The sequence below is a fragment of the Hemitrygon akajei genome, chromosome 14 (genome assembly GCF_048418815.1).
Source record: "Hemitrygon akajei chromosome 14, sHemAka1.3, whole genome shotgun sequence".
NCBI lineage: Eukaryota > Metazoa > Chordata > Chondrichthyes > Myliobatiformes > Dasyatidae > Hemitrygon > Hemitrygon akajei.
Window position 1 is genome coordinate 96,091,467 of NC_133137.1, and position 19,871 is coordinate 96,111,337.

Here is a 19,871-nt window from a genome sequence, read left to right on the forward strand (position 1 = left end):
ATCTACTGTCTCGTCCTTCTAGATGGTAGTGGTCATGGGTCTGGAAGGTGCTGCCTTAGGAACTTTGGTGTGTTGTTGTAGTTGTAGCTAGTACACACTGCTGCAACTGTTCGTCGATAGTGGAGGGATTGGATGCTTGAGGAAGGGGTACCAATCAAGTGGGCTGCCTCATACTGGATGGTATCCAGCTTCTTGAGTGTTGATGGAGCTGCACTCATCCAGGCGAGTGGTGAGTATTCCATTACACTCCTGACCTGAGCCTTGTAGATGGTGGACAGGCTTTGGAGAGTCAGGAGGTGAGTTACATGCCGCAGGATTCCTAGCCTTTGACCTTCTCTGGTAGCCACGGTGTTTGTATGGCTAGACCTGTTAAGTTTCCAGTTGATGGTAACCTCTAGGATGTTTATAGTAGGGGATTCAGTGATGCTGATGCCACTGAATGTCAAGGGTTAGAGCCTCTCCTTTTGGAGATGGTCATTTCCTGGCACTTGCGTGGCTTGAATGTTACTTGCCACCTGTCAGCCCAAGCCTGGATATTGTCCAGGTCCTGCTGCATTTGGGTATGAACAGCTTCACTATCTGAGGAGTCATGAATGGTGCAGAATATTGTGCAGTCATCTGTGAACATTCCCACTTCTGACCTTATGATGGAAGGAAGGTCATTGATGAAGCAGCTGAAGATGGTTGGTTCTAGGACACTTCACTGAGGAACTCCTGCAGTGATGCCCTGAGGATGAGATGATTGACCTCCAACCACTACAACCATCTTCTTTTGTATCAGGTATGATTCTAAGCAGCGGAGGGGTTTCCTCCTAATTCTCATCGACTCCATTTTAGCTAGGCCACTTTGATGCCATACTCAGTCAAGAGCTTTGCTAAAGTCGATGTAGACAACATCCACTGTCTTTCTTTCATCAGCTTTCTTTGTAACTTCCTCAAAATCTCCAGAAGATTAATTAGATGTGATCTGCCATGCGCAACAGCATGTTGACCATCCCTAATCAGTTTCTGTGTATCCAAATACTTCTAGATCCTGTCCCTTAGAATACTTTTCAATAATTTATCCACTACAAAGATCAGGTTCAGAAACCTATAATTTCCCAAATTATTAAATCCTTTCTTCAACAATTACCTATCTTTCAGTCCTCTGGCACCTCACCCATGGCCAGGGACATTTTAAATACCTTTACCAGAGCCCCTGCAATTTCTGCACTAGCCTCCCACGAGGAGGGTCTGGGGACATATCCACACTAATTTGCCTCAAGACAGCAAGCACTTCCCCTTGATACAATTCATGTCCTCATTTCTATGGGTTCTTTGTCTAACTACCAAAAAAATGCAATGCAAAAAAATCCTGTTGAAGGGTCTAGGTCCAAAACGATGACTGTTTATTCATTTCCACAGATGTTGCCTGACCTGCTGAACTCCTCCAGTATTTTATGTGCTTTGTCCCAGATTTCCAGAATTTGCAGAGTTCTTTGTAGTTTTGCAAAAAAAAATTCATTCAAGACCTTTCCCATTGCTTTCATCTCTATGCATAACTGACCATGCTGAGCTTCAAGTGGACCAATTTTGTCTCTTGCTATCATTTTGTTCTTAATATATCTGTAGAAACCTTTTACTACTTCTTCTCTAATTCATGTGACATCTCTCTAACCTAGAATCACTACCTCACTTGACCCATCAAGTCCATGCCAACTCACAGAGCAATCCATTCTATTACTCCTCCCCATTCTCCTGTACCTCTACAATTTACCTTCTCTCACACATGATCATCAACTCTGCTATAATCCTTTACACTATTAACCTGCACTATGCAGCAATTTACAATAACTAATTAATAAGAATGAATCTGCTTTCTCGCCTTCGTCTTGGAAAGAGCTGATTAAAATCATAACAGTGTGTTGAATGAGTTGGAGTATTGGTGAGGAATTTGAAACACTTCTTTTCCTTATGAATGTAAAGCGAGAACATATCAATCCAATTAAACATTGGCTTTGATACTGCAAAGAAAGAGAGGAAGAACCTTGCTGATATTTTGAAGGGTTAAAGAGGTATTTCAGAATGGATGCTGTGATAATTTACGATTCCCAAATGAAGTGCCATGTTTCTGCCTTCTTCATTAGCATTGACATCAAGGCAGTCGCAGACAGGAACAAGGGGGCTCAGCTCATTACTTTGTACCTGAAATCCCTTTCAAACATCAAACAGCTTACACTGGCTCTTCCTTTTTAAATAGAGAATGGCCAGAAATCAGTGTTTATAAAATTCTGCAATAATACTTAAGATTTATCTCATGCAGCTGTTCCATTAAGAAATTAGACATTTTTCCTCCAAATATATATTAGGAAGAACAAAACCGTTGCCTTCTGCCTCCTCCAACCTGAAAACTTATTTTCTTTTACTGTAAATTCCATTCCTCTCCCCAGTCAAGATCTCCATGAAAACCCAAACAAACTAACGAGGTTGTGGTCAGGATCAGAGGGCCTGCGTGAGAGGGTAACACATACAAAACTCCGGAGAAACTCAGAAGGGCAGTTAGCATCAAAGGAAAGGAATAAACAGTTGACAATTCAGGTGAAGGGTCTTGGCCCAAAATGTCGACTCTTTATCCCTTGTTATTAATGTTGCCTGATCTGTTAAGTTCCAGCAGCATTTTGTATGTGTTACATTGGATTTCCAAACTCCTGCAGAATCTCTTGTGTTTCTGAGGTTTTGGGAGAAGATGGCCAGGCTAGGTCTGTATACTTTGGAATTCAGGAGAATGAGGGCCAATCTTATAGACATTTAAAACAGAAATCTTTAAAATGATGAGGGGCATATACAAGGTGGATGGTAACAGTTATTTCCCTCAGGGTAGGATGACTAAAACTAGGTGGGGAGGGGGATTCATAGGTTTAGGATGAGAGGGGAAATATTTAAAAGGGACCAGAAGGGCAACTTTTGCATGCAGAGGGTTGTAAGTATGTACTTGGAGGAACAGGGCTTAGGGGGAAATAGGCTGACCACAGGAAATTGGGTCTAGCCGCAGAGCACCATGGTTAGTATGGACATTGGGCCAAAGGGTCTGTATCTACGCTGTCTTCCTCTAAGACTCTATTCATAAACCTGTTAACCAGTGTAATCGCAAACTATTGGCCCAAATGTGCTCCATTACTAGGACTGACCCCTTCCACTTTTTAACACTATACATCTAAAGCCCTCCGTCAGTTCATCTGCTGCAGAAATCTCATCCACACCTCCAAGCTGGCTCCTGTCTAAGAACATGATGTTAACATTCTCTCTCTGCATGTCTCCCTGGCTTCACCCCTCCCCATCTTTGCCGTTTCCCCATGCAGATATCCACTTGTCCAACTCCGTGTAGTGGGAGGGTGCAAGAATGTGGGAGGAAGGAGGACAGCGAGGAATGGTGGTGAAAGGGGAGGGGGATGGAGAGGAAGGGAAAATGCGGGTGTCAGGAAGGGAAAGAGAGAAAGCTGCATGGAGTGACAGAGAGAGAGGGAGGGGGCAGCCAGAGTAGTAGGGTTTAAAGGAAGGGGAAGAGTTTGAGGAAAGGGAAGAATAGGCAGAAGGAGGAAAAAAGAGGGAAGGATGTTCTGCATCCACATATGGTGACTGGGAGGAGCTTTAGTGTTCCACGATTGCTGGTCTCCCAACAGCTTCACCCAGACCAGCTTAGCAGGCACAGATATAAAACCTTCTCTCACCGAGACCGGGATTACTGCAGGGAACTGCTCGTCGGGTTTCTTGGGTGGCGGTAACTTCATGAACTACACTTTAAAATCAACTAACAGCTTTGCTTTGAAGACTCGATTAACAAAGGACACCTGGATGAAGACGTGGTCTATTGTTAACCTGCGTGTCTACTTCGTTATCACTGAAAATTTGAACCAAGGAACAGATTCCTTGGAGTCACCAAGGAACAGGTTCCCGGTTGGCACACAAAGGAGAGACTCTTACCTGGAGTAAAGAGCAGGCACTCTCTGCTGGAGTCTGCAGGAACAGGTACTTTCTACTGAAGTCTAAGGAACTGGCACACTCTACTGATAGAGATCTAATGTTATCTTTATAGCAGTAATATTTTTTCAAGGATTGCATAATTTCCTAAATAACTTTTTCTTATCCTGTGTGATGCATTTCATCAAAAGTCTAAACCATTGCACTGTAAATGTGACATTTTGGATACATATGAAATGAGGAAACTGTTAAATAATCTCTGACACACACCCACACACTACTCACTCACAAAAAAAGCAGTGTTGTCTCACCCTGTGTGCAGCGGACATCTCCTTGTCTAATATTGCAGCCAGTAAGCTGTTGCGCTTATTAAACGCAGATGTGAAGCTTGTGTCCTCATGGAACATAGAACATGGAACAGTACAGCACAGACACAAGCCCTTCATCCCATAATGTCTGTGCCGAAAACAATGCTGAAATAAACCAAATCCCTTTTGTATAATTTCTCAATTCTCCCTGCATATTCATGTGCCTGAATGCCCCATTCGTTACTGCTTACAGCACTGCCCTGACAGCTTATTCCAGGCACCACACTCTGTGTGTCAAAAATAAACTACCCCGGACATTTCCTTTAAATTTTCTCCATTTCAGTTTAAATGCATGTCCTCTAGTACCTGGTATTTCTACCTTGGGAAAAAAGATCACGTCTACCTTATTTATGCCTCTCATACTTTTATAAACTTCTACTGGGGCACCCCACAGCTCCTGAAGCTCAACAGAAAACAAGCCAAATAGGTCCTGCTGAAGGGTCTCGGCCCGAAATGTCGACTGTACTTTTTTTCCATAGATGCTGGCCTGCTGAGCTCCTCTGGCATTTTGTGTGTGTTAAGTGGATATTCTTATGGATATATAGAAATACTTAGTTTGTGTCCTAACTTACTACAATGTGTTGTGGCTGTGAGTTTGAAAACTGCGTAATAAACTTGGATCAGCTACAGGAACATTCAGAATCAGAATTATCGCCACTAACACAAGTTGTTGAATTTGTTGTTTTGTGGCAGCTATACCATGGAAGGCAAAAAAACTCTAAAAAATAAATAGTGCAAAATAGGAATAGTGAGGCAGCGTTCATGAACCATTCAGAAATCTGATGGCAGAGGGGAAGAAGCTGAACGTCTATCTTCAGGCTCCTGTAATGAGAAGGTGGCATGTCCCAGATGATAAGGGTTCAGATGGATGCTGCCTTCTGGAGGCACGGCCTTTTGAAGATGAACTTGATGGTGGAGAGACCTGAACTCCTTTCAATATTTGGTCTAAAGTTAATCTGCTGCTAACTGGATCTACTTGCTAATGTCCGTACTGCAGAGGAACGATGCTTTGTTTAGCCATATACTGCCTGTGTGTATGGTTGAATGACAACAAGCTCAAACATGAACACATTTAAATGGTTTGACAGGGCACCGTTTCCAAACCTTCAGCTGAAACAATATTTGGAGACGTAATGAAAAATGAGGAGCATAGTTGTCAACTTTACTAATGGCATGGAGTGGCTGATAGAATGGGCAAATTGAGAAAAGGTTAGGAAAGCAAATATCATCTTGGGCTTCATAAACCGAAACATACAAGAGCAAGAATGTCACAATAAACAATCATAAAACATTGCCTTGGCTGTAACTGAAGTATTGCACCAGGATCTGGGTGCCAGGCTTCAGGAGTGTTCTGAAGGTTTTGGAGACCGTGAAGGAGAAATTTTGCAAAAATGATTTCAAAGATGAGGGACTTTAGTGATGAGGGTGGGCTCGGAAAAATGGGGTTGCTGTCCTGGGGACAGAGGTAATTAGAAAGCGATCTGATGAAACTGTTCACAATCCTGAAGAAAGTCAAAAGAGTAGTTAGAGAGAAACTGTTTTCAAGAACTAGGAGGCAGAGAATGAAGGTGATTCAAAAAAGAACCAAAAATGGTGTTGTTTACAGACTGAGCAGTTGGGGTGTGGGATACACTGCGAGCAACAGGAATTCTGAGTGAGCTGGGTAAGTACCTGAAAGGCAGGAATTTACAGGGCTACAGGGAGAAGGCGGAAGAGTGTGTCCAATCGAACTGATCTTTTATACAGACAGTACAAGTTCAATAGTTGGAATGGCCTTCTGGGCTATAAACATTCTGCATTTCTTTTCCCTTCTAATTCTTACTGCAGTAATGAGATTTGTTATGTTATGTGCTCAACGTACTGTTATAATAAATTGATCTGTGTGAACAGGATGCAAGATAAGATTTTCATTGTACCTCAGTACAAGTATAAATAGCAATATCAGGTCCTAATCTGGGAGCAGGAGATGAGCCATCATCCCAACTGTCTTGATTTTATGCAAAGCACAAATCTGCCCTTGAATCATCCGATTATTCAGCACAAAATGGAGCCCTTGTGCCTCTGCTGGCTTTTTGATGTAGTTATAGATTCAATCCCATTGCTTTTCATGCTTTTAAATGTTTCCCTTCAGTTTGGAAACAAGCATTGAATCTACTTCCAGCAGTCCAACACACAATTAAGAACAATCCAAAGAACAACAATATGCTGTGTAAGGCACATTGGCTCTTTGGCCAATTGCTTCAAATCTGTACATTCTTGCCACTGGAAATACTTTGTCCTTACTCTGTTGAAAACCTTTAATGATTTTGAACACCTCTATGAAATGTCCACCTTAACCTTCTATAAACAAGAAGAATCACCTCTGTTTTTTCAACCACTCCATGTGCTGCAGAAGGTTGTAAATCTAGTCAGCTCCATCTTGGGCACTAGCCTACAAAGTACCCAGGACATCTTCAGGGAGTGGTGTCTCAGAAAGGCAGCGTCTATTATTAAGGACCTCCAGCACCCAGGGCATGCCCTTTTCTCACTGTTACCGTCAGGCAGGAGATACAGAAGCCTGAAGGCACACACTCAGCGATTCAGGAACAGCTTCTTCCCCTCTGCCATCCGATTCCTAAATGGACATTGAAGCTTTGGACACTACCTCACTTTTTTTAATATACAGTATTTCTGTTTTTGCACATTTAAAAAAATCTAGTCAATATATGCAATTAATTTACTTGTTTATTTATTATTGTTTTATTTTATTTATTATATTTTCACTCTCTGCTAGATTATGTATTGCATTGAACTGCTGCTGCTAAGTTAACAAATTTCACGGCACATGCCGGTGATAATAAACCTGATTCTGATTCTGATCCTTGGAAGCATTCCAGTAAATCCCTTCTGCTCTTTCCCAGATTAAGTATCTTTCCTAAAGCATTCAACCCAGGATTGGCTGCTGTTCCACCAGTTGCTTGACAAAACCAGCCTAAATTGACATACTTTTCTGTGTATTCAATTATAAAGAAAAGGAATTCATTTTCTTACAATACAAACAAAATGCTGGCAGCATCAATGGAAGGAAATAAACAATCAACATTTCGGAATTGTCCTGCTCCCATCACAGGCTTGTGCCCAATGTTGTAACTCCATGACAATAGTCCCCTATAAAATGTTACTATTTAATCTATATTGCATCTTCTCATTTTTCCTACCAAGGGCATCACTCTACATCTCTCTGCATTGCCTTTCATATACAAGTTGACCATTTCATGTCTGCACTTGTCATTTTGAGGTCTGTCCTGTGTTGCATCATTTGCTTCTTTTTCAGTGCTTCCAACTTACAAATACTCAAATGTGGACCTGATACACATTATTAACACAAGCAATGGTTCTAGTGACGACCCCTACAAAGTACCAGTGTACATACTTCACCGAAGTCTGAGAAAAAGTTGTCTCAAACCACTTTATGCTTTTTGTCACTGGTCCAGTTTGGATGTATGATACCATACAGAAACCATCTATGTTTATAATTTAAATCTGCATTTAATATGCGGCGCTGCACCATGTTCATTCATACATCAGGCATGAGAAGGTCTTGATGAGGAAACAAAGCTGCAGAAGCAAAATCTGTGCCAAAGGATGAACCCTAAATCAATCATTAATACACCTCTATCAGGTCACCTGATAGAGGTGTATAAGGTGATGAGAGGCATTGATCATGTGGATAGTCAGAGGCTTTTTCCCAGGGCTGAAATGGCTAACATGAGAGGGCACAGTTTTAATGTGTTTAGAAGTAGGTACAGAGGAGATGTCAGGGGTAAGTTTTTTATGCAGAGAATGGTGAGTGCGTGGAATGGGCTGCTGGCAACGGTGGTGGAGATTGATACAATAGTGTCTTTTAAGAGACTCGTGGACAGGTACATGGAGCTTAGAAGAATAGAGGGTGATGTGTAACCCTAGGTAATTTCTAAAATAAGTACATGTTTGGTACAGCATTGTGGGCCGAAGGGCCTGTATTGTGCAGTAGGTTTTCTATGTTTCTCTAATTAAATGATCCCCATCCCACTGTTGTCATACCTCAATTCTTCCTCTCTCATTTACTGACCTCTTACTAATATTCTAGAAGGTGTACACTCATCAAAAATCTTCACTTAACTTCAGAGCTTACCCATGCAAGGCCCGACGATACAGTGCAGTTAACACGAGAGGAAATGAAGGTTCAAAGGCATAACTTAATGTCAAAGTAATGTATACAACATGCATCCCGAAATGCTTTTCCTTCACAAACATCCACGAAAACAGAGGAGTGCCCCAAAGAATGAACAACAGTTAAATGTTAGAACCCCAAAGTCCCCACCAGCTCCCCCTCCCATGTTTAAGCAGCAGCGAGCAACAATCCCCCTCCCCTCACCAGCAAAGAAAAGCATCGGCACTGCCACCGAACACTCAGGCGTGACCAAAACAATAGCAAAGACACAGATTTGCCGTTACCACAAAGACTTCACATTTCACCCGGTATTCGACGTACTGCAGGTTCTCTCTCTCCCTAATAAGGGAGGAACAGGTGTCTGCATTTTCCCAGTGAGTGGGGGAGACATAACAAACAACTTGCTGGTTTACGATGTTAAAAGTCTGCCACGTCGCTTTTATCGAGCTCTGTGCCCAAAAAACTGGGCACACAGCCTCAGATATCCTGACTCCCCCCGACGACACACGGGTCTCCTGCCGTGACACCGGCCCTCGATATGCCCATCTCCAGAGCCCCGAGATCTTTGGGTTCTGAATTCGAGCCCGACTCTCAGGTTGAACCCTTGGCGTGCTGAACAATGGCCAGTTATGGAACCCCGAGAGCAGGTCCCATTCCCGCAAAGAACCGTAGTCAGCGTGTAACTCCAGGTCAGGGTCTTCAAAAGAACCCTGAAAGGGAAAAATAGAGATATTAAAGATGGAAATAGAGCTGTTTCTGAAGATGCACGAAAGGAGACGCCGTTAAGTGCTATTAACCCTCCTGAGCTCCCCTTTACCGAGAAGTTCCTTTTAAGAGCAGGCAGACAGACTGTTAACACTGGAACCAGCTCTTCACTACAGCTGAGAAAGAATACATCTGTGAGGGTGAACAAGCTGGGAGATAGCAGGGAGGATGAGAAATGAAAAATTGAGAAGGTGGATAACTTCTCAGCTGAAGAGTAAGAATAATTAATAATACTGCAATGTTTGATGTAACCTATTTGCACATTTCTCAATCATTTTAAAATCATATTTTGCTTAGGGGGGAGAATTGCAAAGAAGCAGTCCCTTCAGAGTTTTGAAAGAGGGCTACATGGGAAGACAGGTCTGTTGGTGGCATTCTGTTGAAGATGATGGAAATTATGGAGGATAAGTTTTTTCATGTACCAGTTAGTGGATTGGTAGGTGAGATGAGGGGAAAGATTATGCTTAGTTTGGGAGGGAGGAGAAGGGGCAAGAGAAAAGGCACAGGTAATCAAAAAGAAGCAGAAGAAATCCCTGTTGGCTATTGCAGAGGGCAAGTCATGGTTCAGGAACAGGAATGCGTCAGAAACAATGGGTTGGAGGGTGTCATTATCAGAGAAAATACAACGGAGTTGGGAGAATGTGGGAAGATATGTTGACAAGATGGCTATGGCCATCTTGGACAACAAACGATCTGCTACAGGAATTCAGTGGCTTCAGCTGCATCCGTGGGAGGACAGGAATTGTCGCCATTTCGGGTAGGCAGCACGGTGTGTAGCAGTTAGTGTTAATGCTTTACAGTGCCAACGATCTGGGTTCAAATCCCGCCACTGTCTGTAACGAGTCTGTATGTTCTCCCTGCGACTGCGTGGGCTTCCTTCCCGGGCTCTAGTTTCCTCCCACAGTCTAATGGCATACTGGTTAGTAGGTTAATTGGTCATTGTAAATTGTCCCGTGATTAGGCTAGGGTTAAACAGGTGGGTGGTGCGGCTCACTGGGTCGGAAAGGCCTGTTCTGCGCTGGTTCTCAAAATAAATAAATAAAACTCTGCATCAAGAGTGGATATTGGTTGGTAACGTATACTCTGAGACAGAAATAGGAAAGTCAAGAAAGGGAAGAGCCAAGCAGCCATAGTTATGAGAACATGTACTACAACAACATGACTTGACCCATGTTCTTCTTTTCAGATGGTCCTGAAGTGTACGGCCAGTGCTGAGGATTTGGCCACTTCACCATGTTCAATGGGATAGCGAACAAAACAGAGGAGAATGCCAGCTCTCCCTATAATTATCTGGCCCTCCTGTTTGGTGTCCTGCTTATTGTGGCCATCATGCTGGGTAATATTCTGGTGTGCATCAGTGTGCTGCTTGAAAGATCTCTGAAGACCGCGACCAATTACTTCATTGTCAGCCTGGCTGCAGCAGATCTACTTCTTGCAGTTCTTGTTCTGCCGCTCTACGTGTACACTGAGGTAGAGCATTCATACACTCACTGTCCAATTGGTCAGTCGGGCAGACTCTTAGATTCTCCTTCAATGACCTACCCTCTGTCACAGGTCAAAGGGGAATGTTTGTTGATGACCGCACAGTGCTTGGCTCCACTTGCAACCCCTCAGATTGTGAAATAGTTGGAATACATACAGAATCGGACAGATAAATGTAAACTGACGTTCAGGCACCCATGACAATGCTCCTGTGTTGGCTACATTAGTATCATGACTGGTAGGTCAGTTCAATCATAGAGTGATGAAAGTGCCAGCCCTCAGTATACATGTGTTCTCTCAAATGACTGACAAGACATTGATTACTGCTTCTCATAAACACGAGCAAGTCTGCAGATGCTGAAGATCCAAAGCAACACACACACACAAAATGCTGGAGCAACTCAGCAGCTCAGGCACATTCTATGAAACTGAATAAACAGTCAATGTTTTGGGCCGAGACCCTTTTTCAAGTGTCCTGAAGGAGGTTCTCAGCCAGAAATGTCAACTGTTTAATCATTTCTATAGACAATTACTGCCTCTCCAGTAAAGATCTTTCTTTGTGATAGGTTGTCAAATACAGAAGCCAGATTACATATAGAGCAAAGTTCCCTCCATAATTCCTTAGATTCCAAAGGCTGGTACTTGATGTAGGATACAGTCCGTATCTCACCTAACAACAATTTAAATATCAAATGACTAATCTAAAGAGGAATTTTCAAGTCTATGTATCGTCCTTTTGACAAACAAATCCCTTTCACTTTTCATAGCCCAGCATCTTTTCCATTTTCTATTTTAGTTCAACGTCAGCCCCTCTTCTCCAACTTCCTGAATTTTCCAGCTTACTGTAACACTATAAACCACCTTCTTTCCTTTTCTCCTTGCTACACACATACGGTACTTTCTCTCCACTTCTGTTTCCTATCATTTCTTTCCTGTAATTCCTGTCTCCAGAAACTGGATATTTTCCTCTCTTTTTGGTCCTATTGATCTACTTCTGTCCTTTCTTCAGTCAGTCATGGTCACAGGTTAAAGGTCTTGTACAAAAGAAATTCCATTTTGACTGCAAGGCATGCTGGTTTCTAAAGAATATCTAAATGGAAGATATCTATAATGGTATCTAGTAGTCCCGTGTCTTCATATGTAAACCCACTGAGAAGACATCAACTTGCTTGATCTATTAAGATTAAACACAGATCTGCATAGACTGGAGAAAGTTCAGCAGTTGAATTTTCCATATGCCTTCATTTGTATTTTTTAACGTATTTGTATTTATTTTATTTCTTACACCCAATGGAGTAAAAATCTTTATGTTGCATCTCCATCACAATCTACAAGCAATAAAGAGGGAAAGTGTGGAAGGATATTGTCCAAACACTAAGATGGTATACATAATTGTTTTATATACATGTATGTACAGTCAGATATGCAATCATATCAATGTGTATGGATCAATCTGATGGCCTGGTGAAAGGAGCTGTCCTGTAGCCTGTTGGCCCTGCCCTTAATGCCGTTTGACTGCTTGCCAAATGGTAGCTGCTGAAACAGTTTATGGTTGGGGTGGCTGGAGTCCCTGATGAACCTCCAGGCCGTTTTTTTCACACCAGCTACTGTAAATGTCCTGGATAGAAGAAAGTTCACATCCACAGAGATCCACAGAGAGTGCACCACTCTCTGCAGTGCCCTGCGACTGAGTGTAGGACAGTTCCCGTACCAGGCGATGAGACAGCCGGTCAGGATGTTCTCGATGGTGCCCCTGTAGGAAGTCTTGAGGATTTGGTGATTCATGCCAAACTTCTTCAGTCATCTGAGGTGAAAGAGGCACTGTTGTGCTTTTTTGACCACACAACCGGTATGTACAGACCACATGAGATCCTCAGTGATGTGTATACCGAGGTACTTGAAACTACTCACCCTCTCAGCAACAGTCATTTGTTATCCACATTGTTCATTACTTGTCTGCACAGCTCCGCAGTGTTGGTGCTGCCTCTAACTCAACGCTTCTGTTTTTCTCCAGTTTCATGGGGGGATTTGGACTCTGAATATGTTCCTGTGTGATGCGTTAATGACGATGGACGTGATGCTTTGCACGGCTTCCATTCTCAACCTATGTGCTATTAGTGTAGACAGGTCAGTATCAATGTTCACACACTCTGATGGAAGTGACCACAGACCAGGGGCTCACGGACCCCTCGGTTAATGGCAGGGGTCCATGGCATAAAAAAAGGTTGGAGCTACAGACCCACCTCCACATATCTGCAGACTGGAGTGACAGCAGAACCCTTCCACTGTGTAGAGAACGTAACCGTAATTCTGGTACAGCAGCATTTCATTAAAATTAAAATCAGATGGTGAAAAAGTTGTAACTATCAAGCTATGTACATAAGGTTGAAAATTAAGATTCAAAAAGGCATTAATAAGGCAACAATCAAAGCCGACTTTAGACAAGGATGAATTATAGACAAAAAACAGGAGGAAAACTGATAAAAATAGAAATAGAACAATCATTGCAGCCTAGCTCTCCATTTAAAGAGAAAACGTTCCTAGAGAGAGGGACAACAGAGAAGCAGCAGAGGTAGGAAAGCATGCTACATAGAAAATGAAGATGGGAACTGTTGTGCCATGGGCCAGCATTGACCCATTGGACAGAATGGCCTCCCTGTATCATTAGAAGCACTAGTTTGTGCAGATGGAAGAGTAAAAAACTAAGGGAAATGAAGGTGGCGGCAGCACCTTATCATCCCACTAGACCAGGGCTTCCCAAACTTTTTATACCATGGATTAATACCATTAAGTGAGAGGTCTGCGGACCCCAGGTTGGGAAGCTCTCCATTAGCAGAAGCCGATTTGACAAATTACTGAGAAATACAAAGAGGGGGAATGGAGCGGAATGGGAGAGAGATGGGGCGGGTTGAGAGAGGGTTTGGTGGGTGGTGTGTTGGAAGGTGATGAGGGAGAATTGATCAGGCACGGGGATGGGGGGTGGGGGGAGAATCAAAGAGAACATAGAGGAGAAAGAAGGGAGGGAGAATTTTCTCCAGAACTGTGGGTGGTGCTAGAGATCTGGAAATTGCCTAGATGTGACACCCTTGATTGAAAAAGTGTGCCAGTTTAACAAGATATGTTAGAAATGGTAATTATGGACAGCATTTGGAGACATGAATGAATTTAAAAAAGCCAGCATAGATCATTGAAAGGAAGATCATGATCTGAGGTTTTTGATATAGCAATAATGAGGATGAATGGACGAGAGTAAATGTGACCTACCTGCATTTTAAGAAAATACTTGGTAACGTATCGCATAAAAGGGGATTCGGCAAAGCTAAGGTTTATGAAATGTTCAGTGTTGATGTCAACTTGGATAAAATTTACCTCAAGAACAAAGAACAACCAGTCTTGATTAACGGTTGTCTTTTTAAACTGGGGAATGATGAGGTGAGGTGAGGGCCTCTGTCGGTCAGAGTTGACCATGGATATTGTGTCCTAGCTGTCTAGATACACCAGCCTGGGCAGTAGGATATAGAGAGCAAACTGTTGCCCATGTAGCAAGCGCTCCTCTCCATGCATATGATGAACCCAAAGGAATGCCAGAGACTGATACAGTTTGGTACCAATAGCAACGCAGGAGTTGCCAGTCAACATTGAACTCAATGTAGGACTGCCCTAGGGAATCCAGCTCCAGATCTCCCCCTTTCTTCCTTCCCTATGAGTGGGTTTAGCTGAAAGGTAGCGGAGGTTTGAGAGTTTCCCTTCTCCTAGATGAGCTGCCAACCACGGCTGATGAGCCCCATCTGCTCAAAGTGACTGGTTTTAAGGAGCCAGTAACCCACCTTTGCCCCTTCTCCTGTCAGTAGAAATGGTTCTGCTGGGCTTAGTAGCTAAGCCACACTCCATTGGGATCATTTAATAGGTAGTGCAAGCTGGGGAATGAGAGACTGTAAGGATATGTATGAGTGTATGTTATTTACTTGCAGATTGATTCTGATGGGAGAACAAAAATGAGAGTAGGTTACCAAGAAACAAAATCATGCAGATTCATAGTGTATATACATTAGTTGGTGACCTTCCACTCGACAGCACATTGGACCTGGAGGTAGCTGAGAGGGGAGAGACGGAGGGAGGGAGTGAGGGAGGGGTGGGAGCTTTAAAAAGAAGAACATTAGCTAAAATTGTGCGAGTCCCCTTTAAAATGAAATGGAAAAAATAAAGACAAGAATATATTTTGTTCTTCTAATATTCAAGTTAATCAACCCTGAACAAAGCTTCCAGCCTTCAGTTTCTTCTCACTTGGGAAAATGGAAACAGTCCCCAGCCTCCCAGTCTTCCTCCACCTTATATATTGGATGAGTTTGTGATTCAGTGTGATATTATCTCAGAACCCAGGAAAACTAACTGCATTAGTTTAATAATATGTGTGTCCTAATACTAGGAGGAGTACACTCGTCAATCCTGGGAACAATGGGTCATAGTTTCCTGCTCCAGTAACCCTACTGAGTTCCACTTAACTGAGTAGGCAGGGATCCTGAAATAAAAGCAATTAAAAACTTGCAGTGCAAAACTTAGTAACAGTGATCCCGAAATCGCTGGATTAGTTTCGAGGAAGAGGTATGGACGAACCACCAAAGTAGTTGACACTATAACTGCCCTATGAAATCCAATGCTTGGTGGCTTTCCACAGCGGTCTCTGCTCTCTCCCCTGTACAGGTACATCGCCGTGATCGTGCCCCTGAAATACAACAGAAACCAGTTCAGCAGTCGGCAACTCGTCCTCATCGCGGCCACCTGGCTCCTGTCCCTCGGCGTGGCTTCTCCCGTCATCTTTGGACTCAACAGCGTCCCAGACCGAGACGTGACGGACTGCAAGCTGGAGGACGGGACCTTCGTCGTGTACTCCTCCGTCTGCTCCTTCTTCATCCCGTGCCCGGCCATGCTGCTCCTCTACTATGGGATGTTCCGGGGACTGCGGCGCTGGGGCGAAAGCCGCAAAACGCCGCCGAAGTCCGAGGCTCGGGACCGGACGCTCTCCTTTAGGCTCACGGTCACCACGTCCAAGGGAGATGCTCGCAAGAACCTGACACTCAAAGCGATCTCCGCCGGCGCCGCCACCAAGAACGCCCAGGACAGCGAGTTGGTGACCTCGCCGCTCGACAGCATGTCGGACCTGGAGGCAGCCGAGGCAGGAAGGGGGGCGAGCACGAAAGAGAATGGATTCGTGGGCAGGTCGGGGGCCACGTCCAGGAGCCGGAGGGTCAGCAGGCGGGAGAGGAAGGCGATGAGAGTCCTGCCGGTTGTAGTGGGTGGGTGTTTGGCCAGAGCGGGCCATTGCCAGAGGGCAAGGCGGACAGACATAGGGGAAGGAGAGTGGGGTTGGAGGGATTAAGGGGTAAAGGCGGGGAGATGCTTGGGGTTGTGGAATGGCGCCGGGGAATGGGGTGGGGATGCAAGGATATGGAAGAGGGACCATAAAATGGAAGGTGCTGGCAGGAGGGCGTGCATGTGAGATGCAGTTGGGGGATAGGTGGGAAGAGGTGTGTGTGGTGGTGGGAGAGCACAGGGCCAGTAAGTGTACAGGAGGATAGGGGAAAGGTTTGAGGTGTATTTTAAATAATTTTCTTTAACCCATTCATGTTACTTCCCTCAGGGGTGTTTCTGGCCTGCTGGACTCCTTTCTTCGTGGTTCATGTACTGAAAGTGCTGTGCAAGGCCTGCACCATAGGCTCCACGCTCATCAGCGTCGTCACATGGCTGGGTTACGTGAACAGTGCTGTCAATCCCATTATCTACACTGTCTTTAATACGGAGTTCAGGAAGGTGTTCCAGAAGCTACTACGCTGTCAAAGATGAGAGGGCGTCGCCCAGAGATGGACATTGCAGTTGTGGGTATTGCTCAGAAGGAGGGACTTCAGCCGCTCCCGCTGCTTAGGTGTGTTTTCTTTCCCCGACCCGTCAATGAGGCGGCAAGACCGAACTCATCCCTCAAATCCACTCATTCCACCTCTCAGCTCTGTCCTTTCCGACTGAATTCCTTCAACATTTGAGTTTATTTTTTTGAGATGATCATTATCTAAAGTGAAGATTATAGCTGGAGGGTGTAATGCCGCTGAGGGAGAGCAGGCCCAGAACATGCAAGGCCTTGAAATGTGCAGGCTTCCAGCTGTTCCAACACAAGGAAATTATCCTGGGGAAGAGGAGACTTCAGCTGGGTGGGGGTGGGGGGCTGTAACCATCACACTGAATATCTGACAGGAACTTTCAACAACCTGTGGAGCACAGAGGTAGCAAAGCACGGCAGAAAAGGTGACTTACACTGGTATTAAGATTCACAGGTAGAAGAGGCTGTTTAGAAAGGCTAGATAGCAAATTCTTCCCTTGGCACAGAATGATATATGAGAAAGGAGGAACAGAAATGATCAGAACTGAGAGAGTTGGCGGTGGATATAGAGTGATGATTAAATTCCATTATGCCATTAACAAGCAACAAAGTTAGAGGGTCATAATTGGTGGATAGGTCAGGGACAGGGTCATGGGGCGAGGGTCGTTGCTGGGAGTGAGTTGGGGACGGGATCATGGGGTAAGGGTCATCACTGGGAACGAGTCAGGTACCAGAGTCATGGGTTGAGGGTCATAATTGGGGGCGAGTCAGCGACAGGGTCACAGTTTGAGGGTTGTCACTGAAGGTGAGTCAGTGACAGGGTTATGGGGTGAGGGTAATCACTGTGAGTGAGTCAGGGACAGGGTTATGGGGTTGTGATAATTTATTGGGAGAACAAAGAGAAATTTAGGAAGGAGATACAAATAAGGGAGTGACCAGAATACAAAGGAGAAATATGTAAAGGTTTGAAAAATGGAAGCTGATACTGGGCAGGGAAGTGGATTTCAAATTGATACATTAGTGGAGGATATACATAGAGATGGAAACATTCTTCAATGCCCAGATTCCTTCACAGTCTCTAGTTTGCTAGTTTTTGCAAGTTTGAAATATCACCTGCTATGCTGGAAAACAATAACGACAGATTAATTTCAAATATGCAGCTGGGCCAGAATCCCCGTGCTTGAGGAGCAGAGGGTGAGACAATCTACCAGTAATCCAGAAGCACTGGAATGATAATCCGGAGACTGGGACTAGTACCGGAGTGAATAGAAAGTGAAATTCTACGCTGGCAATTTGGGAATTTCAGCTTGGATCAGGAATTTAAAAAACAGCTGATTCAGGTAAAACTCATATTGGCGTGTTATGAATGCCAACTGGTTAACCAATGCCCATTAGGGAAGAAAACACCACCCTTGTCTAGTCTGTGGGTAGGGAATTCTGCCCTGCACTAACTATCACCTGCAGAGTGACTCAGAAAGCCACTCTGTCAGAGCATTTCACAGCCATCACAGAAGGGTAATTACTAGCAAGTTTGCCAGTGACACTGTCTGAGAATGAAGCTAAGCCTCACAGGATATTAAATCAAAGTGCCGAAGAAGACCATTGGTAACCACTAGCTTGAGTCTGATAATCTTGTGGCACTGAGCAATGCTGGGGAATGACTCTCTGCAGGGCCTGTGGGGACTGAGGAAGAGAAAGCATCGGTCTGCACTGTGGTAGAGATAGAGCAGTGTTTGGGAGAGGTTGGGACACAAGGGATAGGTACATTTACAGACGTTGGTCTGGCAGGAGGTGACCGGAATGAGGAGTCGGGCTTCAGGAGAGGAAACCTCAGGTACTGGGAGTGTGAGGGCCTTGTGGTCAGGAGAACTTTGGTCCATAATAACTAGAATTTAATTTAGTATTACAGGTTCAAGTTTACTCACTTTCCACAGTATACCACTCTCAGTTGAGGTCGCAAAGAAAATTGGCTGAAAGTTTGATTCACTTATAGGAATAATTCCCATCAGCTTTGAAAAGAATTTTTAAGTTAATTAAGACCTTTGAATATAAAGGTTAGAATAACATAACTTCCATTCACAGAAGGTCATTGCGTATCGTCCTGTGTTGGTGGGCAAGGTTGTGGACATTGTCAGCTCTGAAAGCAGACAGGTAAGACGAGCAGAGCCTACAAGCTCTGCACACGACGGCAGGAATGTCATGATCAGACACATCCTCTTGCCACAACCTGCCCTCCTGTTTGTAAATGCCCGAGGGAGACAAGAAAACAAAGGAAAAACTCTTGGACAATAAGGAAAATTATTTTGGAATTCCTACCAGGAAATTCCTACTCAGCCTACTCAGCCAAAGGACATTCTAGCTCACACAGTGTACACATAATCAACTACTTTCTATATGATGCAAACCTTGCTCCATTCAGAAAACAATCTAGCTTTTTGCTGAGAACCATCTGTCAGTTAGCAACAGTGCACCAGTGAGCAATATGTTTCAGACATTCAGTTCTGTTTGGGGAAATGACAAACCACACAATAACCAACTTTTTTTCATCTTAAATGTCATTTCTGGCCCTGGTCCAGCAGGGGTGCACCAACTGTTGATTATTTTAGACTTCTTGTCAAGTTAACCATATCTAAAGCAAATATTTTGAGCCTAGTTATTGAGTTTTTTTTTACCACATTGGATCTTTTTTTTTTAGGAACATTATCTAGCCAGTTGAACATCTGAACTGAGCTCTTTACTCCAGGAAGTTTGACCAGAAACCTGTACTGTATTAAAATAGTATCTCCTGACTTGCATTGAATGTTTTTATTAATTTAACTCAATACAAAAATTGCTTTTTGCTAAAGTCAAGCTTACTAATTGACCTCAATCTTACGTGGTGAAGCTTTTGCATCACTTTGTAGAAATTGGGAACAGAATGTGAGAGGCAGTAAATCTCAGCAATAGAAGAATAAATTTCTGCTAGTGTTGGGTGATAATGGGATCACCGAATTCCAAAACAGAGAGTCTGTTCCCAGCTTTATCATGGCATAGACTTACCAGGTGAACAGAGAAACAATTCAGGGATGTTCTTACACTTGGACTAAACACACTTCCTCCCTATCTAACACTTCCTGCACCACCCTGTGGCAGGTTTGCAAGCTCCATGTTAGCCTGCTCAGCCTCCACTTAACACACAAAACCATAGAGGGAAGTAAGTCATCCTCGATATCAAAGCACTCTCTAAGATAGATCGAAA

General features: G+C 43.8%; 1 protein-coding gene across 2 annotated transcripts; it reads left to right on the top strand.

Moving 5' to 3' along the window:
* The first annotated feature begins 3,685 nt into the window (after nucleotides 1-3,685).
* drd4-rs (dopamine receptor D4 related sequence) lies at nucleotides 3,686-18,943 on the top strand. 2 transcript variants are annotated; one of them, XR_012101463.1, is made up of 6 exons: nucleotides 3,686-4,005; nucleotides 10,469-10,752; nucleotides 12,779-12,891; nucleotides 15,466-16,058; nucleotides 16,403-17,973; nucleotides 18,716-18,943. XR_012101463.1 is itself a non-coding variant. In XM_073066734.1 (5 exons), exons 2-5 carry the CDS (start codon nucleotides 10,516-10,518, stop codon nucleotides 16,603-16,605), a joined length of 1,146 nt encoding a protein of 381 aa, XP_072922835.1. In that variant the 5' UTR covers nucleotides 3,686-4,005; nucleotides 10,469-10,515; the 3' UTR covers nucleotides 16,606-18,943. The 2 variants fall into 2 exon arrangements, 1 of the variants encoding a protein (XP_072922835.1); XM_073066734.1 differs by having other exon boundaries at nucleotides 16,403-18,943.
* Nucleotides 18,944-19,871: the final 928 nt, after the last annotated feature.